The sequence below is a fragment of the Phaseolus vulgaris genome, chromosome 1 (assembly GCF_051622355.1).
Source record: "Phaseolus vulgaris cultivar YP4 chromosome 1, ASM5162235v1, whole genome shotgun sequence".
Classification (NCBI taxonomy): domain Eukaryota; kingdom Viridiplantae; phylum Streptophyta; class Magnoliopsida; order Fabales; family Fabaceae; genus Phaseolus; species Phaseolus vulgaris.
The window spans coordinates 5,817,449-5,839,022 of record NC_143498.1 but is presented as its reverse complement, the minus strand read 5'-3'; the positions used below and the strand labels follow the sequence as shown (position 1 = coordinate 5,839,022).

The following is a 21,574-nucleotide window of genomic DNA, read 5'->3' as shown; positions in this document are numbered from 1 at the left end:
TGAGGTCATGTAATATTTAAAATGTTTATAAAAAAATATTAAGCTATATTTAATCACTATGAGTATGACAGTGATTTAACAGATTCAGACCAATGAATTACCAACTAAAATCTTCACTACTTTAATGACCAATATATAATATAATTTTTTTTAGCAACTTAAAGATTGTTCTATAAATACAATATTTAGTTTTACATTTAATAACCTAAAAATAATTTATGCATGTTATTTTATATTGACAAAAAGGAATTCTCCAATTTCTTGTTTTAAACGGTTCAAATAAATCACAAAAATATTCAATAATATATTTTTTTAATTTTTTCTTAAAAAACGAAAACAGTGATTTCCTTTTATTCTAGATATAACTTTGTTATTGTCAATAGATATTGATAAATGTTATTAAAATTAATATAAGTATGATAATTAATGTATTTTATTTTCATTTTTATATGGATTTTAAATATTAAGAACATATAAGTTTTAAACATTATTTTTTTACATGAATTAATGTTAATTAACAAAAACAACACCAAAAGCAATTAAAAAATACTATAAGTCACATATAAACGAAGCTTCTGGAAAATTTAGGTTTTTGGTTGTGGGAGAGATGATATAATAATGAAGAGTAGTTCTCTTTCCTTTTGACCTAGGCCATGGTAGTGAGTTGTTGAGCCACTAAAAGTTACTACCAAAAATCATTCTAAGTAGGAAGCATCATCATGAAGGTGAATTTTGACAGAAACATGTAAAAAATAAAATACCCCTAAATATTGTTATAGCAGCCCCACTAGTACACTACCTTTTCCAACTTTTATATGAAACCAATTTGTACTTCTTAATATCAATAACTTTAAAACTTGAAAGGGCAATGCAATTGTCAAACCCTAATTAAATGAGCAACCCTTTATGGCTTTGCATGAATTCCATTTTCCAAATTATCACTTCTTCTTTTGCAACATTTTCCATGATCCATGGAAATTGATTCTTGGTTAGCTTAATTGCTTCACCCTTTCTCTTTGACTTTTCCAACCTTCATCATCTTTTCCCACCTTTTTTATTTTTTCAAAACACTTGGATTCAATACATCCAAACCTTGTGAAAGTCCTTGTTGACTCAAACATTTGATGTCTTTATTTTAATAGAGAAAACGGTTGTTTCCTCTGCTTCGTTTTAATATTCTAATTGGTGTTTGGAATCTTTGGTATGTATGAGAATGATTTCTTAAAGTTATTTTTTAAGATTTATTTTAATAGGTAGGAATTTTGTTAATTAATTTATGTTATTTGCTAGATGTTAGTTTTTTTATAAGGGTTGAACCATCCTGAAGTGGTTCCCATTTTTCTTATATCTAAAAACAAATACTAACATACAATCAAATGATTTTTTTTTTAAAATAAACAATACATTAAATAATGTGAATATAATGATTCATCTAATAATATCAATTTGAAATTAAAATAATTCCAAATACTATATTTATCCTACTTTTTAAATATAACTTAAAAAAATAAAATTTAAAATAAGTTGGTGCAAAGGAACTCTAAATTCATACCTCAAGAAAAATCATAAATTAATTTTGAAAAACCAGAAGTAAAATTAAACTCAACAGTTAATAATTTGTATAATATATGTTTATCACATTTTTAATTAATTCATAATATTTCCTTACATTAACCATTTGCACACAAATTAAAATCAATAATTAAACATAAATCCACAATCATGCTACTGTTAATTTCTTTTTCCAAAAAAAAATGACAAAATTTCAAAACCGTTCCGCTTTCTCCTTTGTTTCTCTTCCTTTCGCAGTGAGTTAGAAGTTGAGAATCAAGAGAGTGACTACTGATCGGCGATAGCGAACTAGTTCCGTGTAATGGCGGCCTCCGTCGCACACGGCAGAACTCTCACTGCGCACGATTGCCGGATTCTGACGGCGGTGAACGCCGGAGCGTCGAGCCTTTCGTTGGCCGGTTCCAGCTTCATTGTACTCTGCTACCTTCTATTCAAGGAGCTTCGCAAGTTCTCCTTCAAACTCGTTTTCTACCTTGCTCTCTCTGTATGCTTCCTCTTCACCAGATCTAAAGTCCTGCGTTTCCTCTCTGTATTTTAAACCTTGCTTCTAATTCTTTATTCGTGAGTATACTAATACCGGACGATTCGCAAAAACGGCGTGGTGAAGCGCGCTTTGGCCTCTTCAATTGAATTTACCGATACTCGATTTCGCCCCTGATTTTTTTTCTTAAAACCTAATTGCTTGTTTTTGTACTCGATTTTTAGTTGCTTCTTTTCAAAGGCGTGATTAGTCGATTAGGTTTTAGAAGGAATGAGCTTAAAATAACTGTTTCCGAAGATAAATTTACTGAACTTGTGACTTCAAGTAGCTTTAGAATTAGGAGCTTAATATGATGGAGAACCTAAGTTTAAGTTAAACTTACTTTGCAAGAAAAAGTAAAAGTTAAGCTAGTAGAGATATGACACTGTTTGGATAAACTTCTCAAAAAAACACTCAGTCTTAGAGGAAACCCTTAAGTTGTAGGTTCTAGAAGCTGCCCTTGATGATCATATAAAGAATTTAAAAGAAGAGTTTCATTGTCGGGTCGCTATTGTATGATCATGACATTCTAACTACAACAACAACAACGTAGAGAAACTTACCTACCAAATATAGGAACATATCAAATTAAACCATAAAATACTCTCAAAATCCACATAGCACTTTTATTTTTGTTATAATAATTCACGTGTCCTCAACACAACCAAATGAACGATTAAAAAAACCTTTTGATGTGTGCAACTACAAATTAGAATGGAATTTTTGGTTTGGCACTAATGGAATTTTGTTACATCCCTTCATTTTTCCGATCTTCTCGGCGAATGTACATCACTTGCCAAACACAAAAATATGTGGACGGCACTCATGTTTGATGGAGTCGTTCCGTAATTTGGAGAAACAAATTAAATTTCACTTTTTTCATAAAATTAAATTAGCTTTACAAATTTTAATTTATAGATATATTTGTTCCTTATTTTTTATAAGTGTTTATGAAAAATATATTAGTGTAACATTGAAGTCAATAATAGGTAGGCATGTTGATTGACCTAAAATAAAATAGAAATCCTTCATGTATATCGTGTAATATTGTTCTAGCATCCACATTCATGAGTTCTAGAAGTCAAGGAATCTCCCACAATTTTTCTTCTGAGGTGGTAGGTGAAGTTGTACTTATAAACTTCCTCAACTTTCACTTATTTTTTTCCTAGCATCATCAATTATTCCAAATTTTATGTCGTCTTCCTCATATTTTTAGAATCAGAAGTAGCTTGTGAAAGAAAGTTACACAACAGGGTTGTTGCAGTTTCACATATAGACCAATTTCCTAGATGGGTACTAAAAGGAACACATGGAAGTCTGTGATCTTGATCTTAAGTTGTTACAAGGTTAAGTGCTCCTTGGAGGAATCAGAGAAACAGGTTTTGAAACAAGGGTCTTTCCAGAGGCTGTGTCTATCTGATGTGAGCAATTCAAGCTCCACTCAGGCCATTGAGGATCTTTCAATTTCCTTTGGTGGCTCCAAACTTTATGCATTCACACTTGAGGAGCTAAGGGAAGCAACGAGCAGTTTCTCATGGAGTAATATGCTAGGAGAAGGAGGGTTTGGACCTGTGTACAAGGGTTTTGTGGATGACAAACTTAGGCCAGGTTTGAAAGCTCAGACTGTTGCTGTGAAAAGGTTGGACTTGGATGGCTTGCAAGGTCACAGGGAGTGGCTGGTTAGTTAGCTTTCTCAAATGCCATTTTTAACTTTTCATGACTACCCCATTTTTTGGTTGTCACGTCAATTTTAGATGCCGACATATTTGTTTCCTTGACAACAAAAATACTGCACTCGTGAACAAATACTCATATGAGCTAGTATCTGAATAAACTGTTGTTTTGATCACAATTTCTTTTCTAGGCAGAGATTATATTTCTTGGACAACTAAGGCATCCACATCTTGTAAAGTTAATAGGGTACTGTTATGAAGATGAAAACAGGCTTTTGATGTATGAATACATGCCAAGAGGCAGCTTGGAGAATCAACTCTTCAGAAGTATGTTTCTTTTCTCGCTTATTCTCATCTTTTTGTTTTTGTGCATTTCTGGTTATATCAGAAGTATCTCATAAGTCAAACATGATTGCAAGATCAAGCTCAATAATTATCATCAAATGATTTAGAATTTTAGATGTTCTGTTCTGTAAGGTCATGCACACCTAATTGTTTCAAATCTATGTGTTTTCTTTGGATACTGATGACAAATAGAAAATCCCTCTTACTGATACACAAAATTGGATTCTTACATAAACCAAGCCTTAATAACAGCTTCTTTTGCTCTAATACAAATAGGATACTCTGCTGCTATGCCATGGTCAACCAGGATGAAAATTGCATTAGGAGCTGCCAAAGGTCTGGCCTTCCTTCATGAAGCAGATAAGCCTGTAATATACCGCGATTTAAAAGCTTCAAACATTTTACTGGACTCAGTATGTTCTGTGATCTCATACTGCATCTCTTAATTGCATGATCTTCTTAATTTCCATATCAAGAAATTAACTTACACTCTTTTAACGTTTTTTTCCTCTAAATCTAGGATTTCACAGCTAAACTCTCAGACTTTGGTCTAGCCAAGGATGGCCCTGAAGGGGAAGATACATATGTAACAACACGCATAATGGGAACACAAGGATATGCTGCTCCTGAGTACATAATGACAGGTATATGCACTACCATACAAAAGTTAACCAAGTTTCTAGCATCAATTGACATCCAAAAAGTAAAGGGGCAAAGGAGGCTATTTCATTCCTTACTCCTAAAACCATGTTACAAGCCTCAATAAGAATTTTTGTAGTGTAAATTGAATTTAGGCCTTTCATATTACTAGAAACTAAAATTCCCTTGATGTTGTCACTTTCAATTGAGCCCGAAAACGTGAAAGTTATAAGTATTAAACGTAGAAATTCACAACATCACAATGTTAAACTAAACAAGCTATATTTTCTTATGTCCAGAATGACAAAAACTTATATTTGATGAAGTAATAACTCATTGCCTTGTCACAGGTCATCTTACAACCAAGAGTGATGTGTATAGCTATGGAGTGGTGCTGTTGGAATTGCTTACGGGAAGACGAGTGGTGGATAAGTCTCGGTCGAATGGTGGCAAGAGCTTAGTGGAATGGGCAAGGCCTTTACTGAGAGATCCGAAAATAGTTTATAGCATCATAGATTGTAGACTAGAAGGGCAATTTCCCATGAAAGGAGCCATGAAAGTTGCTATGTTGGCTTTTAAATGCTTGAGTCCTCACCCAAATGCAAGGCCAACTATGAGTGATGTGGTGAAGGTGTTGGAGCCACTTCAGGACTTCGATGATGTTTTCATTGGACCATTTGTGTATGTTGCCGTAAGTGAAAATGGTAACAAACATAAAATATAGCAGCAGATAACGCTCCTCAGCAAAGTAGATAAAATATACATATCATATAGAAAAGGGTAAAAAGAAAAAAAAAAGGTGTGTTATTTTATTTTACAAGACGGCATGGCTTGGTCATCATGAAAAGGGTGGCAGGTAGTTCTATCACATCTGACTGTGGCCAGAAATACAGAGTTGCAGCAAAATGATGGTTAGGGTGAAATAAGGGCAATCACATTGAACACAAGCTATTCGAAGTGATAATTGAGTTTTCTATGGTTTGATGATATACACGACAATGGACAAGTATAAGCACTTGATACTAGTTCAGGATACACACTAAAATTTATTCACATGTAATGTATGTGACAAATATGGTTGGGATTGTGTTTGGACATGGTTTTGGATGTTAAGTTATAGTTTAGAGAAAATGAACAAAAAATGGATTTCATACACTTATTGTTTTAGGTCATAGAATATCCAATTACGACATAATTTGGCAAATAATTTTATCAAAAATATGTTTTAAGAAGTAGATTTGGTGAAAGTAATAAATCTCAACTCCAAATAAGTCTCAATCATCCAGTATAAATAAGTGTTATCAAACCGGATCAATCAATATCTGGTCAAAATACCAGGTCAATGGATAAATGGTTAACCACATGACCCAATATATCATTAAAAATAATTTTATATTACAAACATAGTTTTTTTTTCTATATCTTGTTCATGGGTAATAAAATATATCAGACCCTTCTTCAACAACATTTTTTTTTTACTTTTGAACACTTGTTGAAATGCTTCAAATTGACTATCTCAAAACTATTTGACATTGTATTATTTGGTTTTGTGATTGAACTTGATGGATATTGCGTTAAAAAAATTTAACACATGATTATTGTATGTTTTGTTTTTAATTTTTTAATTATTTTAATTACATCAAAACAAAAATTATTTTGTTCAGCAATTTTGAGTACTGAAATTATGAAATTATAACAGAACAAAAAAGTTACAATTTTCTGTAGATTTTTTTTATGAGAAATTATAGAAGTAATTCTGTGAAAGTTTTCCCACGAGTTTTAATAAAAAAAATTGATGGAAATTATTTTCTACGATCATATTATCAACAACTTTTTTACATTGGAAAATTCGTAAAAAAGGGTAATTTGTTAATTATAAATATTCAGTTTTAATTTTCTAAAATATTTCTCTTAGTTTTCTATTTTAAATCTTCAAAATAGTCTTCATCACCACAATGAAAATGTGACGTGTATACATCTAGAATTGTTATTTAGATAAGAACCGTGACGTGACGTTTTGGAATACATATGATATTGTTATTGAAAAAAAAATAGGAATCACTTTTAAAAAAGTTAAAATTGATCACGATTAATAAAAAAATTAAAAGATTAGACTAAAATGTATATTTAAACGAAAATTAAAAAACAATATCTGAGTTACTTTCAATTGAAAGTACGTGGTGCAGGCCACATGGAATCAAAGAATATCTCACAAGGGTCTGAAGAGAAACTGAAGCATATAACTATTTGATATAAGATCCGAATAAAATAAGCACAAATAATATCTATCAAAAGAAATCATAATCTTAATTCAATTTTAATATTTAAAAAATATAAATAATTTTTAATTTTATATTTCAATAAAAAAAAACTTGTCTTTTATGTATGATTCCTTGTACCTTAACGATGGAATGAATAACAAAACTGTAATGGATATGAATTAATGCTAAGCATTGTAGCACCCAAACTTTAAAAAAATAATGACACCATGTTCTTTCTCCTTTTTGTTCATAAAATATTCCAGCACATGAAGAAAATATGACGCAATTAAAAGAATTATCACACATGTATACATAATTTACATTTGAATAAATAAGAAAATTACACTTTGCTAATCTTTTATTACATTTTTATCTTAGAAAAGTTGGGTTAAAATTAACACTGATGGCTGTTAGGAGTTCTCTTGGTCTTGCTGTTTGTGGAAGTATTTTTCGTGAGAGTATGAAGGAATTTATTGGTGGTTTATACATGCTATTGAAGAAACTCAAAAGATAAGTCTTACTAATTTATGACTTAAGTTTTAGGATTTGAATGTGATTCTATCTTGGTTGGTTTGTGTTGCATTTACTTTTGGAACTAATGTTTATTGGATGCTTCGTAATATGTGAAACACTTGTCTTAATTACTATGACAAAATTAGATTTCAATTTTCACATATTTTTTCGTAAAGGAAATGTTTGTGCTTATAAGCTTGCTAACTTGAGATTTTTTCTTAAAGATCAATTTTATTGATATAATAGGTTTCCATCCATCAAGTCTTTTATTAAAGATATTTATGAATAAGTATAAGCTATATATGTATCAATTTTGTTAATATATGAGTTTATATTTACTTGTATTTTTTTTTTCTTCAATAATACTTTTTTATGTGGTGGTAGATGATTGTTGTTATTACTAATTGTAATGTTTTTTTTTATTAAAGTGAAAATTAACATTAGTATATAATTAATCTTGAAAAATCATTAAAGATTTTAAATTTATGAAACAAAAAGTATGTAAAAAATTTCACGGATAATTAATTGTATACTAAAATTAGTTTTTTAAATAAATATAAGTGACAATTATTATAGACTAAGATATGTTCAATTATCTTAATTATTAATAGGATTTAAAATTCAAATAAAATTAACAACACTGAAATTGCTGTACTAATATTGTAGTTTTTTTTACTAAAAACAAAATAATCATGATGGTTCTAAATGAAGTGTTTATCCTAATTTTTAAAAATAACTTAAAAAAGTAAAGTTTAAAATAAGTTGGTGCAAATGACTAAATTCACACTTTTGAAAAAATTCATAAAATTAATTTTGAAAAACCAGAAGTAAAATTAAACTCAACAGTTAATAATTTTTATAATAAGTTTATCACATCTTTAATTAATTCACAATATTTCCTCACATTAACCATTTACATGCAAATTAAAATCAATAATTAAACATAAATCAACAATCATACTACTGTTATTTTCTTTTTCCAGAAAAAAAAATAAATTTCAAAACCGTTCGGCTCTCTCCTTTCTCTCTTCCTTTCGCAGTAAGTTAGAAGTTGAGAATCAAGAGAGTGACTACTGATCGGCGATAGCGAACTGGTTCCGTGTAATGGCGGCCTCCGTCGCACTCGGCGCTACTCTCACTGCGCACGATCGCCAGATTCTGACGGCAGTGAACTCCGGAGCGTCGAGCCTGTCGTTGGCCGGTTCCAGCTTCATTGTACTCTGCTACCTTCTATTCAAGGAGCTTCGCAAGTTCTCCTTCAAGCTCGTTTTCTACCTCGCTCTCGCTGTATGCTTCCTCTTCACCAGATCTGAAATTCTGCGTTTCCTCTTTGTATTTTAAACCTTGCTTCTAATTCTTTATTCGTTAATTTACTAATACCGGACGATTCTCAAAAACGGCGTGGTGAAACGCGCTTTGGCCTCTTCAATTGAATTTACCGACAGTCGATTTCACACTTGATTTTTTTTTCTTAAAACCTAATTGCTTGTTTTTGTACTCGATTTGTAGTTGCTTTAACATAAGCTAGTCGATTAGGTTTTAGAATGAGCATAAAACAGCTGTTTCCGAAGATAAATTTACTGAACTTGTGACTCCAAGTAGCTTTAGAATTAGGAGCTTAATATGATGGAGAACCTAAGGTTAAGTTAAACTTACTTTGCAAGAAAAAGTAAAATTAGGTGTTAAGCTAGTAGACATATGACACTGTTTGGATAAACTTCTCAAAAAACTTCACTGTCTTAGAGGAGTAGAAAATAAGAGGAGTTAAGCTTATTAAAATTAGTTTATGCATAAGCTAGGGTTTCTGTGCTTATTAAGAACTTGATTTTAACATATGCTACTTTTTTAACTTGTGGGAAAAACTAGTTCAATTTATTTTCTTGGTTTCTTCTTCTCCTACAAGTGATTCTTGGTAAGTTTATCCAAACAAGACCATAGTAAGATTCTGTATGCAATATATTTGTTGTAAAAGTTATCAGATATTACCAGATTGTTATTGACTGCAATTGTGATTGTAAAAGCTACTTTATGAGTATATGTTGATAAAAACTGTTAGATTGCTGGACAACATTTTATGTTAAGAAGCTAACTTTTATAGTTTTTTTATTCTTGTTTCTTGACGCCCTTAGCCACTTTATTCTGTGTTTGCAATGCTGCTTTATAATTGAAAGAAGTAGATACTTTGACATTCCAGGAACCTTATGTGTCTGTTCCTTTGCACTGGTTATTTGGTTAATTCATGCCTTTTTTTTCTGATCCATAATGCTATTTTTATTACATTTTTGTCGATTGCAGGATATGCTTTGCAGTTTCTTCAGCATAATAGGGTATACATGCTTCTTTAAATGTATGTATCAGCTGAAGTTGTTCATCATGTGATTGATAGAAGTTTCACTTTGATACAGGGACCCGTTCAAAGGTTTCTTTTGTTATGCACAGGGCTATAGCACCCATTTCTTTTGTGTGGCATCTTTTCTATGGACTACAACAATTGCTTTTACCCTGCACCGTACTGTTGTAAAACACAAAACTGATGTTGAAGATTTAGAGGCCATGTTTCACTTGTATGTCTGGGGTATGCAGCTATGTATAAATCAATTTTTAATATCCTAGCTTTGAGAAATAGCTTAGTTTGCCATAATCTTCACATTCTAAGAGCTCATGTTTTATCTGAAAATGATTTCTTTGAGCAAATAAAAGCTAATCAAATGGCCTTAGATCCTGGTTATGTACCAAGAGAAATAATAGCACTTCATTCTATGTTCTAAGCTCAATTATTTCATTAGCAACATGCAATTCTAAGAGCTCATCCGGTATATCTTTTTACTTTGATAGGTACTTCCTTGGTTATGACTGTTATGCGCTCCTTTGGTAATGACCATAAACATTTAGGTGCATGGTGTTGGACTCAAACAGGTCGCGCAGGGAAGGCAAGTAGTAATTGGAGACCAGGAATGCATACCAAACAATGCTTTTATATTTCTCCTAAAAATTTCTGCAATTCCCTCTTGTTTCTTTCATTATACATGTTATACATGGATTTTCAAATAGGCTCTTAGAGTGCAGAGTAGTTTTCTTCCCTTTTAAATTAAAAAAATTAAATGTAAATTGACTTCAAATTTAATTTTAATTGACTCAAAAGTTATGGAAGTTTTCTTTCATAAATGTAGGAAGGGGTAAATTGTGGTGGTGTGGGCTTCTGTTATCAATTTGTAATTACAATTTGATCACCCCTCTTAAGTTATGGTAAAACTATAACATAAAATGTTTCAGTACAAGTAAAAAAGATTCCAAGTCAGGTATCCCTTTCAATAATTGTGTAAATATTTCAAAAACCTGGTTTAGTGTCAAGTTTTGCCCCCTTATGTAATTTGCCATTCTCTAAATACAAATGGACTGGAAATGAAAGTAAGGATTTGGTTGGCTTTGAGAATAATATTTTCCTTGTAGCAGCTCTTTATTACTCAAAATCTAATACGTAGTTATTAACCTGAAAGCAGTTGAATTTGACAGCTGAAAAATCCATGCAAGAAATGTTTACAAGCAAATGATTTTCTATACAGCATTCTTTCTTCCTTTTGTTTAGGGTCTAGGATGCTCATCATTGTGGCATTATCTAAATGTATTTTATGATATTAATGAAGATTAGAATGAAAGATAGTAGAATAACAGTAGTCATCTCCCAATTTTCTGCAACTTTGCAGTGTTAATATATTGTGTATATGTTTATCAGATTAGTCATTAATCTGGTGCTTTTCTTTTTCCTCTAAACGGTAATTCCTTTTTCTATGCAGGCAGTTCATTTTGTAACATTTTACATGCCACTCTGGGGTGCAATTCTGTATAATGGGTTTACATACTTTCAAGTAATACGCATGCTGAATAATGCAACCCGTGTATGTACCTGATTTTACTGATTATTTCTCAAACGAAACAAATTGCTTGTTTAGGCACTTTTTGAGACCATATTTTCTTGTTTCTTCAAATTTCAGATGGCGGTTGGTATGTCAAGCCAAACTTTTGTGTCAGATACAAGAGATAACATGAGGGTATTTTATTCTATTATCACCAGGTTCCAAGATTTGAAATATAAGAATCCATGTACACTAGATACACTTTTATTTGTTTCTAGCAACTGTATTGCAGTGATCCACAGTGCCTTTAATACTTTATAATTTACCTTCTGTCATGAGGAATTTTGATTTTAATCTTTTCGTTTTGTGCAAATGCCTTATTTAGGCTAGGTTTCTTTAGAATTAGAGTGTGTTTGGTAGAGGGGAGAAACCAGTTAGATGGAAATAAGCAGGTGGAGTGGAAATAGATGAGAAATAAAATGAAAATGAAAAGTTTTTGGTTGAAGAGAAATAGAGAGGAGATGATGAGAGATATAGAGATACTAGTAGAAATAGGTGAAAAATAGTACTCTGGGTTCCACCATTTTTTAAATAATTGATCTCCTCTTGCACAAAACATCTATAGACTATAATTTTATCTATCTTCTCCTATCTTCACTCATCCTCTCAATCAAACCCACCATAAGGGAAATTTTCACACAAGATATGTATATTATAATGTATTTCACACAAAGAAGTTTTCATGGATAAAATAAATTAGTACTGTTCTATGATTTCTAATGTGGTTTAGTGATGCTCACCACTTATTTTTTGTCGTTGGGATTTTCTTAAGTAAGTTAATATGCATGCTTAAATCAAATTGCTTAAGAGGAAACTGTTATTCCCAGTTGCATCTACATTCTCACTGATCTATTGTGTTTTCTGTTTTACACTGCAGGCTCTGAATCGCTGGGGATACTATCCACTAATTCTGATTGGATCATGGGCTTTTGGAACTATTAACCGTATTCATGATTTTTTTGAACCCAACCATAGAATCTTTTGGCTCACATTTCTTGATGTTGGAACAGCTGCTCTTATGGTATCAGCAAGTAACCATACTATTTTTTTTAGCTCTATTTTTTGTTCACTGAATGTTCTATAATCTATCTGGAGACTCAGCATGGTTGTCCTTTGTTTTTAAGTCCTCTCAATAAACTTGTCACCTCCTCTGATCTCCTAGCATCCCCCTGATCATACTTATGTCGTCTTCGCTACTATATGTTAATAACATGTTAAAATGAATTATCTAACCTCTATAACAGATACATCTTTTGTTTTAGTCCCTATATTTTTTGGATGGAATGTAGTGTAGTGGATTAAAAAGTGCATGTTGGAGATTAAACCAATTGGTTTCTTGGTGTAGGGACTAAAATGTATAAGATGTATTTGTGAAAATGATTATTGTATTTGTACAAGGACCAAATGAACGATTCAACCTTTGGTGTATTTATGCATTTGACTTGATTGGTTGAAACTGAGGGTACAACCTGTTCAAATTTATTTTTCCAACATCTTTGAGCTCAAAATACAAATATTCATTTACACTTAGACATCTCGTGCTTAAATTATACAACTCTGATTGTACAAGCCTATAGAAAGGTATTTTTGGGTGTTTGGTCACTGAACCACAATAGATGCAATAAGTTAAATGGCACGTAGGTTTTGTTGTGGTTTGATATAATTCCAATTTATGCAGCACGTAGATGTGCACTTTTATTACCAATCTAATTGTGTCAGCTTTATCTGTGGATATGTCTTGCCACTATCCTGCATGATTTGTGTTCTAGCTATACACTTACCTTGCCACTCTTGTTTTCTCCCTATTCCTTCAACTTCCTCATCTTCTTAGCTAATCTTGTGCTTGTCAAAGCTGATTTTTCTCAATGATTATTCTTTGGGGAAACATGAAAAACGGTAGGTTAATTCTTACAATTTAAACACTAGATGATGCCAAACAATTGTAAGAACATTTTCTAATACAAGGGCATTGCATTGTATTCCTGCAGTTAATCACTTTCCCTTTTTGCTGGTATGTTATGTGCTTTTCCAGTAAATGTAATGGTTTCCCCTGGTGATTGGTAGTGTCTTAATGTTGTGATGATCAATCAAGTTCAACTTTGTGAAAAATACTGTTACATTTGTATCTTGTTAAGCTATCTCACTTTGTCTACATATTGCAGGGCCTCTTTAACTCAATTGCTTATGGTCTCAATTCTTCTGTACGCCGGGCAATTTGTGAAAGACTTGACAAGTAAGTACTGACTCTATTCATTTTTGAGATCTTCCACTGGATTTCTTTTTCTAATTAAGGTCAGTCTAGTAGTAATATCTTCTTTGTATTCTGAATTTAATGTGTAAACTTTAAAGCACTTGGGGAATCTAGTTGTTAAGGGGAGAGAACCGAACATTTAAACACTCTGCTGAACTTCACGTATTACTACTTGATATGAGTCTTAGACACCCTATGATACACAAGTTTCTATCATAGAACCTCCCTGAGAGACGACACCTCAGTGACAAACATTCTATGTCACTTCACTCAGTAACATTTCACTCAACTTCCATTTGGTTAGAATCCTCTACCAGTTAAAATCCTCAGTAGGTTACCCTTTCTGAGACACAGACAACCGTATCTAATACCAATTGATAAACACCATAGCAGTTAAGGAACCCACCCTTAAAAGCTATCTGTTAAGTGGAGAGAATCAAACACTCAAATACTCTATTGCAATGCTGTCAAACTTGAGGATTGCAAGAGGATGGAAAGGGGGATAATATAATGAAGTCATGTTTGATCCTTCTGTGAAGCCATCTCTCGTTCTGGATTTGGTCCCATCTAAAAATGATTGGTATATTGCTATTCAAAAGGGTACACATTCTACTTGTAACCGCTCTCCCCACTATACAAACTTTAGTTATCATAGGCTTTCCCCCATACAATATTCTTGTTTGTCCTCGTTATCTTCTATTCTTGTTCCTAAGTCTTTAGGTGAAGCTTTAAAGTAGTAGTACTTGGGGATTGATGAGATGTGTGCCCTTTAAAGTAGTGGTACTTGGGGATTGGTTCCTCAGGACCTGATGGTAACATTGATCGCTATTAAAGCTTTATTTGTTGTCAAATGATACACACAAATCTATGACCAAGATTATGCTGACACTTTCTATCCTATTGCAAAAATGACTTCTATTAAACTTCTCTTTTCCATTGCAATTATTCATCCCTGGACTTTGTTTCAACTTGACAAAAAAATGCATTTCTACATGGTGACGTTGATGAAAAAGTCTACATGGAGCAACCTCATGGTTTTGTTGCTCAAGGGGAGTCATTTAATATGGTATGCCTCAAACAATAACCCCGTGCATGGTTTGAGCATTTTCGAACTGTCATCCATCAATCTGGAATGATACGAAGTGATGCTGATCATTCTATGTTCTATTGTCATTCTCCCCAAGGATGTATCTATCTCATTGTACATGTGGCGACATTGTTGTCATAGGTAGGGATACGGTGGGTATTGTACAACTAAAACAATATCTTGCCCAAAAGATCTTGGACATCTAAGGTATTTCCTTGGTATAGAAGTGGCACAATCCATGGATGGTTTGGTCCTGTCTTATAGAAAATATGTGATCAACATTCTAGAAGAAAGAGGGGTGATAAATGCTAAGCTTGTAAACACACAAATGGATTCAAGTGTCAAACATGTAATTGACCAAGGGAAACCTTGTTCCGTGAAGGTTAGTTGGTACTCTAAATTACCTCACCATGACCCATCTTGATGTTGCACACTATCCATCCTATACTATTTTCATATCCAATAGTTGTTGTGGGCCATGACACAACCTGCAGGTGGTGGGTGGTGTCGTGGAGTAGGTGAAACAGAGAAGTGGTTGCAGTGTGGGGTGTGTGGGTAGGGTATTTTTTTAAAATTTTGTTGGCAAATTCTCCCTACACCTCCATACCTTCTCCTGTACCTCCATACCTTCACCTGTACCTCCATACTTCTTTTTATTTCCAACAATTCCCTTCTGAGTACGGTGGAGAGTGGAGAGTGGAGAGTGTGGTGCCTTCTTCTTTATTTTCAAGTGGTTGTGGTAAACGTATGTGGTTGAGGTAATTCTTGTGGTGTTTTTATTGATGGTGGTTGTGTTTTCGTTCACTCTTTTTTTCATTTTTTTGGTGTATGCTAATACGTAACACCCCCTCAATTAAAAATCTATTCCGGATTGTAGAATCGGGAAACAACAAAACCTAGAAAAAAAACTAGCGAGGTGCAAAAGTTGAGAAAAATGGAGTACAAAGCTCAATTTTTGTTTTCTTTGCACTAGGGAATGTTGAATACAATGAATCTTCTCTCAAACCCTCTCAAATATTTTTATGATTATTCAAAATACTCATTTATCCACTAGAATTTTTGTAAGTTAAAAAAATACAACTTATTTTTTCAATTCACTTTAAAGAAATGTTTATTTATTTTATTGGGTTTCTAAGATTGTTTTATAAATAAATAGTTATTTTTAAAACTTAAACTATTTTGAATAAGTCATAAATTAACTTTTAACAAATTTAAAATAATAAAATATGAAAAAAATGTTTTGTTCGATTGATTTTGATCCATAAAGTGTTAATTTTTGAAAATAGCATAGGATAGATTGTTATTCTTCCATTTAATTATATGATCCATCCAATCCGATCCAAATGTATTTTTTTGTAAATTGGATTGAATTGAATTGAATTTTACATGGATGTATCAATTAACAAATGAATTGTTTCACCATCCGTCTACATATAACCAATTATTGAAGAACTTGACAATACGAAACTTCTTTCTTTAGTGGGAGTGTTGCACTAGTCACATTTATATAAAGACTATGGCGTCTTCAGTCTTTTGCAGACACTTGAAAACTTGCATGAGCACCATCCATTTCACTTATCTTACATTCCTCAATTGCTTTGATAAGACAAAGATGAAAGGTGCCCGCCTGTTAGGGGATTTTGGGCATGGGAAGTCCATTTGGGAACCAGAGAAATGCATTCACAAGTACTCTAGTGAAAAGAACTGAAAGAAGAAATGATTTATGGTGAGCAGCAAGTAAGGCGATGTGGTTGGCAACATGGGTTAAGATTCTTGTTCATAAATCATAGCATTCAATTTTCTCTTTATTTCTTGTGCAATGGGTCATTTTTTGTGTTGAACTACTTCACCGAATTTGTGTGTGCACCAGCCTTTGCGGAATCAAATTGATAAATTAACGATTAATAGTCTACTGATGGGCACTTAATTTGGGGTATTTGGTGCTGTAGGTCCAAAATTTGGGAGGCTTTTGTTTCCTTTTCAACCTTGTACAAATGACGTTAATCATTTATTTAATTTTACTATTTAATTATAGGCAATTTTACTATTTAATTATAGATGCCTATTTGTTCTTTTGCCGTACATTTAATTTAAAACATGTAACCAAATTTGCTTCTCTCATTTATCTGATGCCAGGTTCTGGCCTGAGAGATTATCCAGATGGCTCCCTAGCAATTTGAAGTACAAGAATCTACAGCAAGAAAGTGAACTAGTTTTGTTCAAAACCGAAGATCAATAACAGTGGATGTGACATATTGTGATCCTTCATTCCATGTGACATTTCTTATTCTAGTTTACTGAGAGGCTGTTTTCATAGACAACAGATGATCTGTAGCTTCAAAGATTCCAGGCTATTTGTTGCTCTGCTGCGTCAATTATGTGAACCTGGCATTCAGTCACTGAATTTATACTGCAGGTGATCCTTTTCTGTCAGATCAGAGTATGGACCAGTTAATTTGGAATCTGCTTCAGCTAGTTGAAGACTTCTTGTGACTACACAAAATGCTTTTATATTTTTAGCAAAAGTCTCAACCTCTCTCACTGTGATTTACCTTTAACAAGTCTTGATTTACAGTATCACTTCATGTATAGCTCAGTGCACTTTCAGATTGTTACAAATTGCTGAACATTTTTTTTTCCTCAAATTTGATGTGTATGTGGTTCGTCTCACCATATAAAAGTACCTAAGTTTGAAACACATGCCCATATCCTTTATTCTCTATTCTTTTTTCCATATGTATAGTTTACACAACATAAAATCATTTCCGTTTTGTATATGGAAAAGACCCTAAATAGAGGCATTTAATAAAATCAACATCTATAGCTAGAGAAAAGAAAGTACAACATTTGGAAAGATAGTGAAACACAAGTTTTTATGATCAATTATGCAGATAAAAAAACAAAACTACAAAATAACATTGTAAAGATGTTAATATGTATAATTTATTTTGAAATGCTAAAATTGACATCCATAATTAATTGTGTGGAGAGTAATTTTAAATAGAGTACCAATAAAAGATAATCTACCATAAAAGAGAGGAAATACAAAAAAAATATATTATATGTATGATGTGTAATTTGACAAATCAAACATTAAACATGTGTAACAAGAATGAGTTGATATATTTTATTAGAAAGAATAATTCTGTGCATTTACGTACAAAAGCTTATAATTTATATATAGTTAGACTTGAGTTGTTGATAAAAATAGTTAAACTTGATATAATATAATGGTTGGAGTATTTAAATACTTTGTATATATATATATTTTATTTTTTTTAAAATTACTTATACATATTGTTTTGTTTAATGAGTGATTTTAAGTTCTCATTACTTAAAATTCAAATTTAAAAAAAAAAATCAAAATATAAATATTAACATTTAATTTTAAATTGTATAATTTAAAATTTAATCTCAAATGATCACTATTCTTTTATCAATTTATCTCATAAGTAAAAAATTAAGAACTTAACAAATATTAATAATCATATACCTTAATTCAAAAGATATAAAAAACACTAAAACATAGATGAAAAATTACTCACAAATTTATATGTTTTAAATCTTATCATAATAAAAAAATATTGAATCTAGACAGCTTCAATGAGGGGGAAGGTCTATCAAGGTTAGTAAGGTAAGCAACAACAACAAAAATATGCTTGAGGATTAAGAGTGGATTGTGAGGAGATGTTAGTTAATGTCCTATAATTTGATTATGATAGGATATTCTTTTGTTAAGCTAAATCTTAGAACATAGTTGTCATTCAAAACATCCTAGATTTTGATAAGAGTAAGATACTCGAGGTAGTTATTGACAAATAAATTGAACAAAGATTCTCTTTAAATTGAACAAAGATTGTCAGTATGAATTTTTCAATCTGTTTGTCTGTGCTTGGAGTTCTCCAAATTTTTTCTTCACAAAGAAATAACAGCACTAACTTTAATCAGCACGCAATTCTCTCAACAATTAAACTAAATAATTTAAGTGCTTCTAATTTTTCACACAGATTAAAGACAGGAACTTCAATTGCTTCTTATAGTTCTGCTTTAGTCTTTCAAAGGAATTCATTCACAAGGGAGATAGTCACAATTCATATACGAAACTATGAATGAGTTTAATAAATTCTTACTTGCACCGACACAATTTTACTTGCCAAAGAAATCACAGTGTGGATGAAAATTACCAACGATCACCATTGGTTGAAGCTAGCAATGGATTGCACTTCTTTGAACTCATCCTGAGTGAACTAATTCGAACTGCTTCAGCAGTGTCAAATGAATTCAAGGCAATTCTGCTACCATTTGGAAAAAAATTTGACTCATGCTGCTTGAATTGAATGGCGCCAACACCGAATCAACTGTGCTTCAGTTGTCACTCGCACCGAAAGAAATTCAATTATTGCACCGAACAGATTTCAATTGCGTGATGAACAACACAGCACCTGGATCAAAGTTTCTTCAGTGGTTTGTCACTGCTTTCAAAAAATCTGCACCATTTGCTTCTTGATTACTACTCCATACAATTCAAGCACCGTTTCAATCCGATTGAATTTGAATGGACCGATTCCTTTGTTTTAATTGATCTTCAAGTTTTTGCTTTGCCTAGTGAGCTGCTTCACCGAATGCATGTAACAGTTGTCCGAATGCGTGTGACAATTGTTCACCCAATGGAAAAGTGAATCTGCACATAACAGAATCACTTCAACATGAACTGTTTGTTTTCACGTGATTATGATTTTGAACCAAATCATATGAAAATTCACCGAATCAACAATGGCATGCAAAAGGAAAAGCTACTCGGGTTTAATTTACATTTCAATTTTTTTATCGATAATAAAAAATAAATAAATATGAATCACTTTAGGGTGATCTAACCCTTATACATGAACTCAACTATAACATTCATCATAAGACTTACTCTAAAGTCTGCCTGAAGTCTGCCTGTACATAATTCTTCTAGCTAACTCAGAAAAAAACATATAGGGAAAACAATCATACAACTTAAATGAATACGTCATGAGATCATCCTCATACAAACTAACAAATCTATGCACCAATCAGAAAAAAGAAAAATTCGCAAACTGTGACTTGGATGTAACCCATGACCAAGCTTTTAATTGAACCAAAACAAAAGCTTCCAATACATCCACTACTCCCCCTTTAAAAGTTACCATGTTTCTATGCTTCCAAACATCGTTGACTACTGCGATCCAAATAACTCCTCAAACCTTATTCACCGAAAGAGGCGCATTGCTCATTCTAAACTTAAACTGGGAAAAATTTAACAATGGGACATTGTGAAACACGCTCTCTGCACGTCCAAACATGCACAACAATGTTTCCACAATAACCAAGCAAATTTGTGCTAGTCTCCTCCTCGACCCTACAAAGACTACACGAGGAACCTTGCAACTGTGATCCCGCGCCTTTCCAGGTTAACCTTAGTGGCTAACTTATTTTCCAACCCCTTCCAAGCCGTAATTAAAGCATTAGGTACAACTTTACTCTTCCAAAACTTTTTAAACATCGTCCCATTCTCCTCCTACTTCATTCTCTCTTAGACGGAGGTATGTCGATTTAACTGTTTATCCAAGCTCCTCTCCTTCCTGACCCACCTGTCCTCCTTATCCAAATCGAAATTCACACCTTGAACTTTCTGAAAAAGTCCTTCTACTAATTGTTTCTTACATTTCAAAATCTTATATGAACTTTCCTTTAATAAATTTCTTATTCTACCAAAAAAAAATAAATGTAAATGTTTTTTATTCAAATTTTTTTTTATTCATAAAATAAATATTAAACTTTGGTGAAAGTTAATACATGTATATCTATACTAGAAACCAAAACTATTACCTTTATCTGCTAATTAGGTTCATTCAAAAACTCATCAAATTAATTAATAGAAAATAATTTTACTAAAGTTTCAAATTACAAAAAAATCATCTAATTAATTAATAGAAAAATAATATTTACAAAAGTTTCAAATTACAAAAGTAGTCTATATTCAAAATAAAAAAAACACATCTCCTTCGAAATGCCTATTATTACAAAGTAATTCTATCTATTAGAGTTACATGACTTAATTGATGTTTGACCACCCACATATCTCATTCTGTCACCTTTTGAAAATTTCTCTGATGAACCACAAGAACAAAAAAATTCTTCATACATCATAATAAATTTATAAAAGTTATCCTGTTAAATTTAGACATGGACAAAAATATTAAACAAATTACAGATCAATCATTCATTCAATAAACTGAAAAATAACATGAACTACACCACAAACACATGAACACCAACACCATATTAAAGAACACCAAAATTCTTAACAGAATCCAAATCTCCTAATCACTAATTAGAATTGAACCCTTAATCTTATTTCCCCAATTTCATTCTCTTTAATAATACAACATTATACATAGTTTTTCCAGGCCATAATTATATATATATATATATATATATATATAAAATGATAGGTTAAAGTTATATAAACTATATACTTTTTACATGTTTGGATTTAAAATTGTTGTAAATTTTTAGATTTTACATTCATTCAATGACTAATAGATGTAAAACTAATCTATATACAAAGTCCATTATTAATGTTTCGAATTGATTTAAAAACCTGATCTTTTTATCAGTTAAAAATACAAATAATGTAAATGTTAACTTAAAAATAATAGTTTTTTTAGAAAAAAAAACACAATCGCAAAGGTATAATTCCTTAACAATTCAATAAATATACAACCTAATTTCTTAATAAATTGATAAATTTTTAATTTCAAGTAAAAAATAA

At 31.8% G+C, this 21,574-nt stretch overlaps 2 protein-coding genes across 8 annotated transcripts; both read left to right on the top strand.

Moving 5' to 3' along the window:
• Positions 1 to 3,077: 3,077 nt before the first annotated feature.
• On the top strand, positions 3,078 to 5,904 carry LOC137816669 (serine/threonine-protein kinase RIPK). 4 transcript variants are annotated; one of them, XM_068619917.2, is made up of 6 exons: positions 3,078 to 3,207; positions 3,309 to 3,771; positions 3,957 to 4,092; positions 4,387 to 4,523; positions 4,631 to 4,754; positions 5,100 to 5,904. In XM_068619917.2, exons 2-6 carry the CDS (start codon positions 3,382 to 3,384, stop codon positions 5,471 to 5,473), a joined length of 1,161 nt encoding a protein of 386 aa, XP_068476018.1. In that variant the 5' UTR covers positions 3,078 to 3,207; positions 3,309 to 3,381; the 3' UTR covers positions 5,474 to 5,904. The 4 variants fall into 4 exon arrangements, with proteins under 4 accessions (XP_068476018.1, XP_090155017.1, XP_068476019.1 ...); XM_090298891.1 differs by lacking the exon at positions 3,078 to 3,207 and having other exon boundaries at positions 3,237 to 3,771; XM_068619918.2 differs by lacking the exon at positions 3,078 to 3,207 and having other exon boundaries at positions 3,251 to 3,771; positions 4,387 to 4,478.
• Positions 5,905 to 8,466: 2,562 nt separating this feature from the next.
• Positions 8,467 to 17,473, top strand: GCR1 (G-protein-coupled receptor 1). Of its 4 annotated transcripts, none has more exons than XM_068619920.1 (9): positions 8,467 to 8,810; positions 9,819 to 9,850; positions 9,929 to 10,098; positions 10,359 to 10,457; positions 11,322 to 11,419; positions 11,516 to 11,572; positions 12,315 to 12,458; positions 13,600 to 13,670; positions 16,912 to 17,473. In XM_068619920.1, the coding sequence occupies exons 1-9, from the start codon at positions 8,628 to 8,630 to the stop codon at positions 17,012 to 17,014; spliced, it is 957 nt and encodes a 318-aa protein (XP_068476021.1). In that variant the 5' UTR covers positions 8,467 to 8,627; the 3' UTR covers positions 17,015 to 17,473. The 4 variants fall into 4 exon arrangements, 1 of the variants encoding a protein (XP_068476021.1); XR_011081844.1 differs by having other exon boundaries at positions 8,486 to 8,810; positions 12,315 to 12,468; XR_016518798.1 differs by having other exon boundaries at positions 8,486 to 8,810; positions 11,516 to 11,595.
• Positions 17,474 to 21,574: the final 4,101 nt, after the last annotated feature.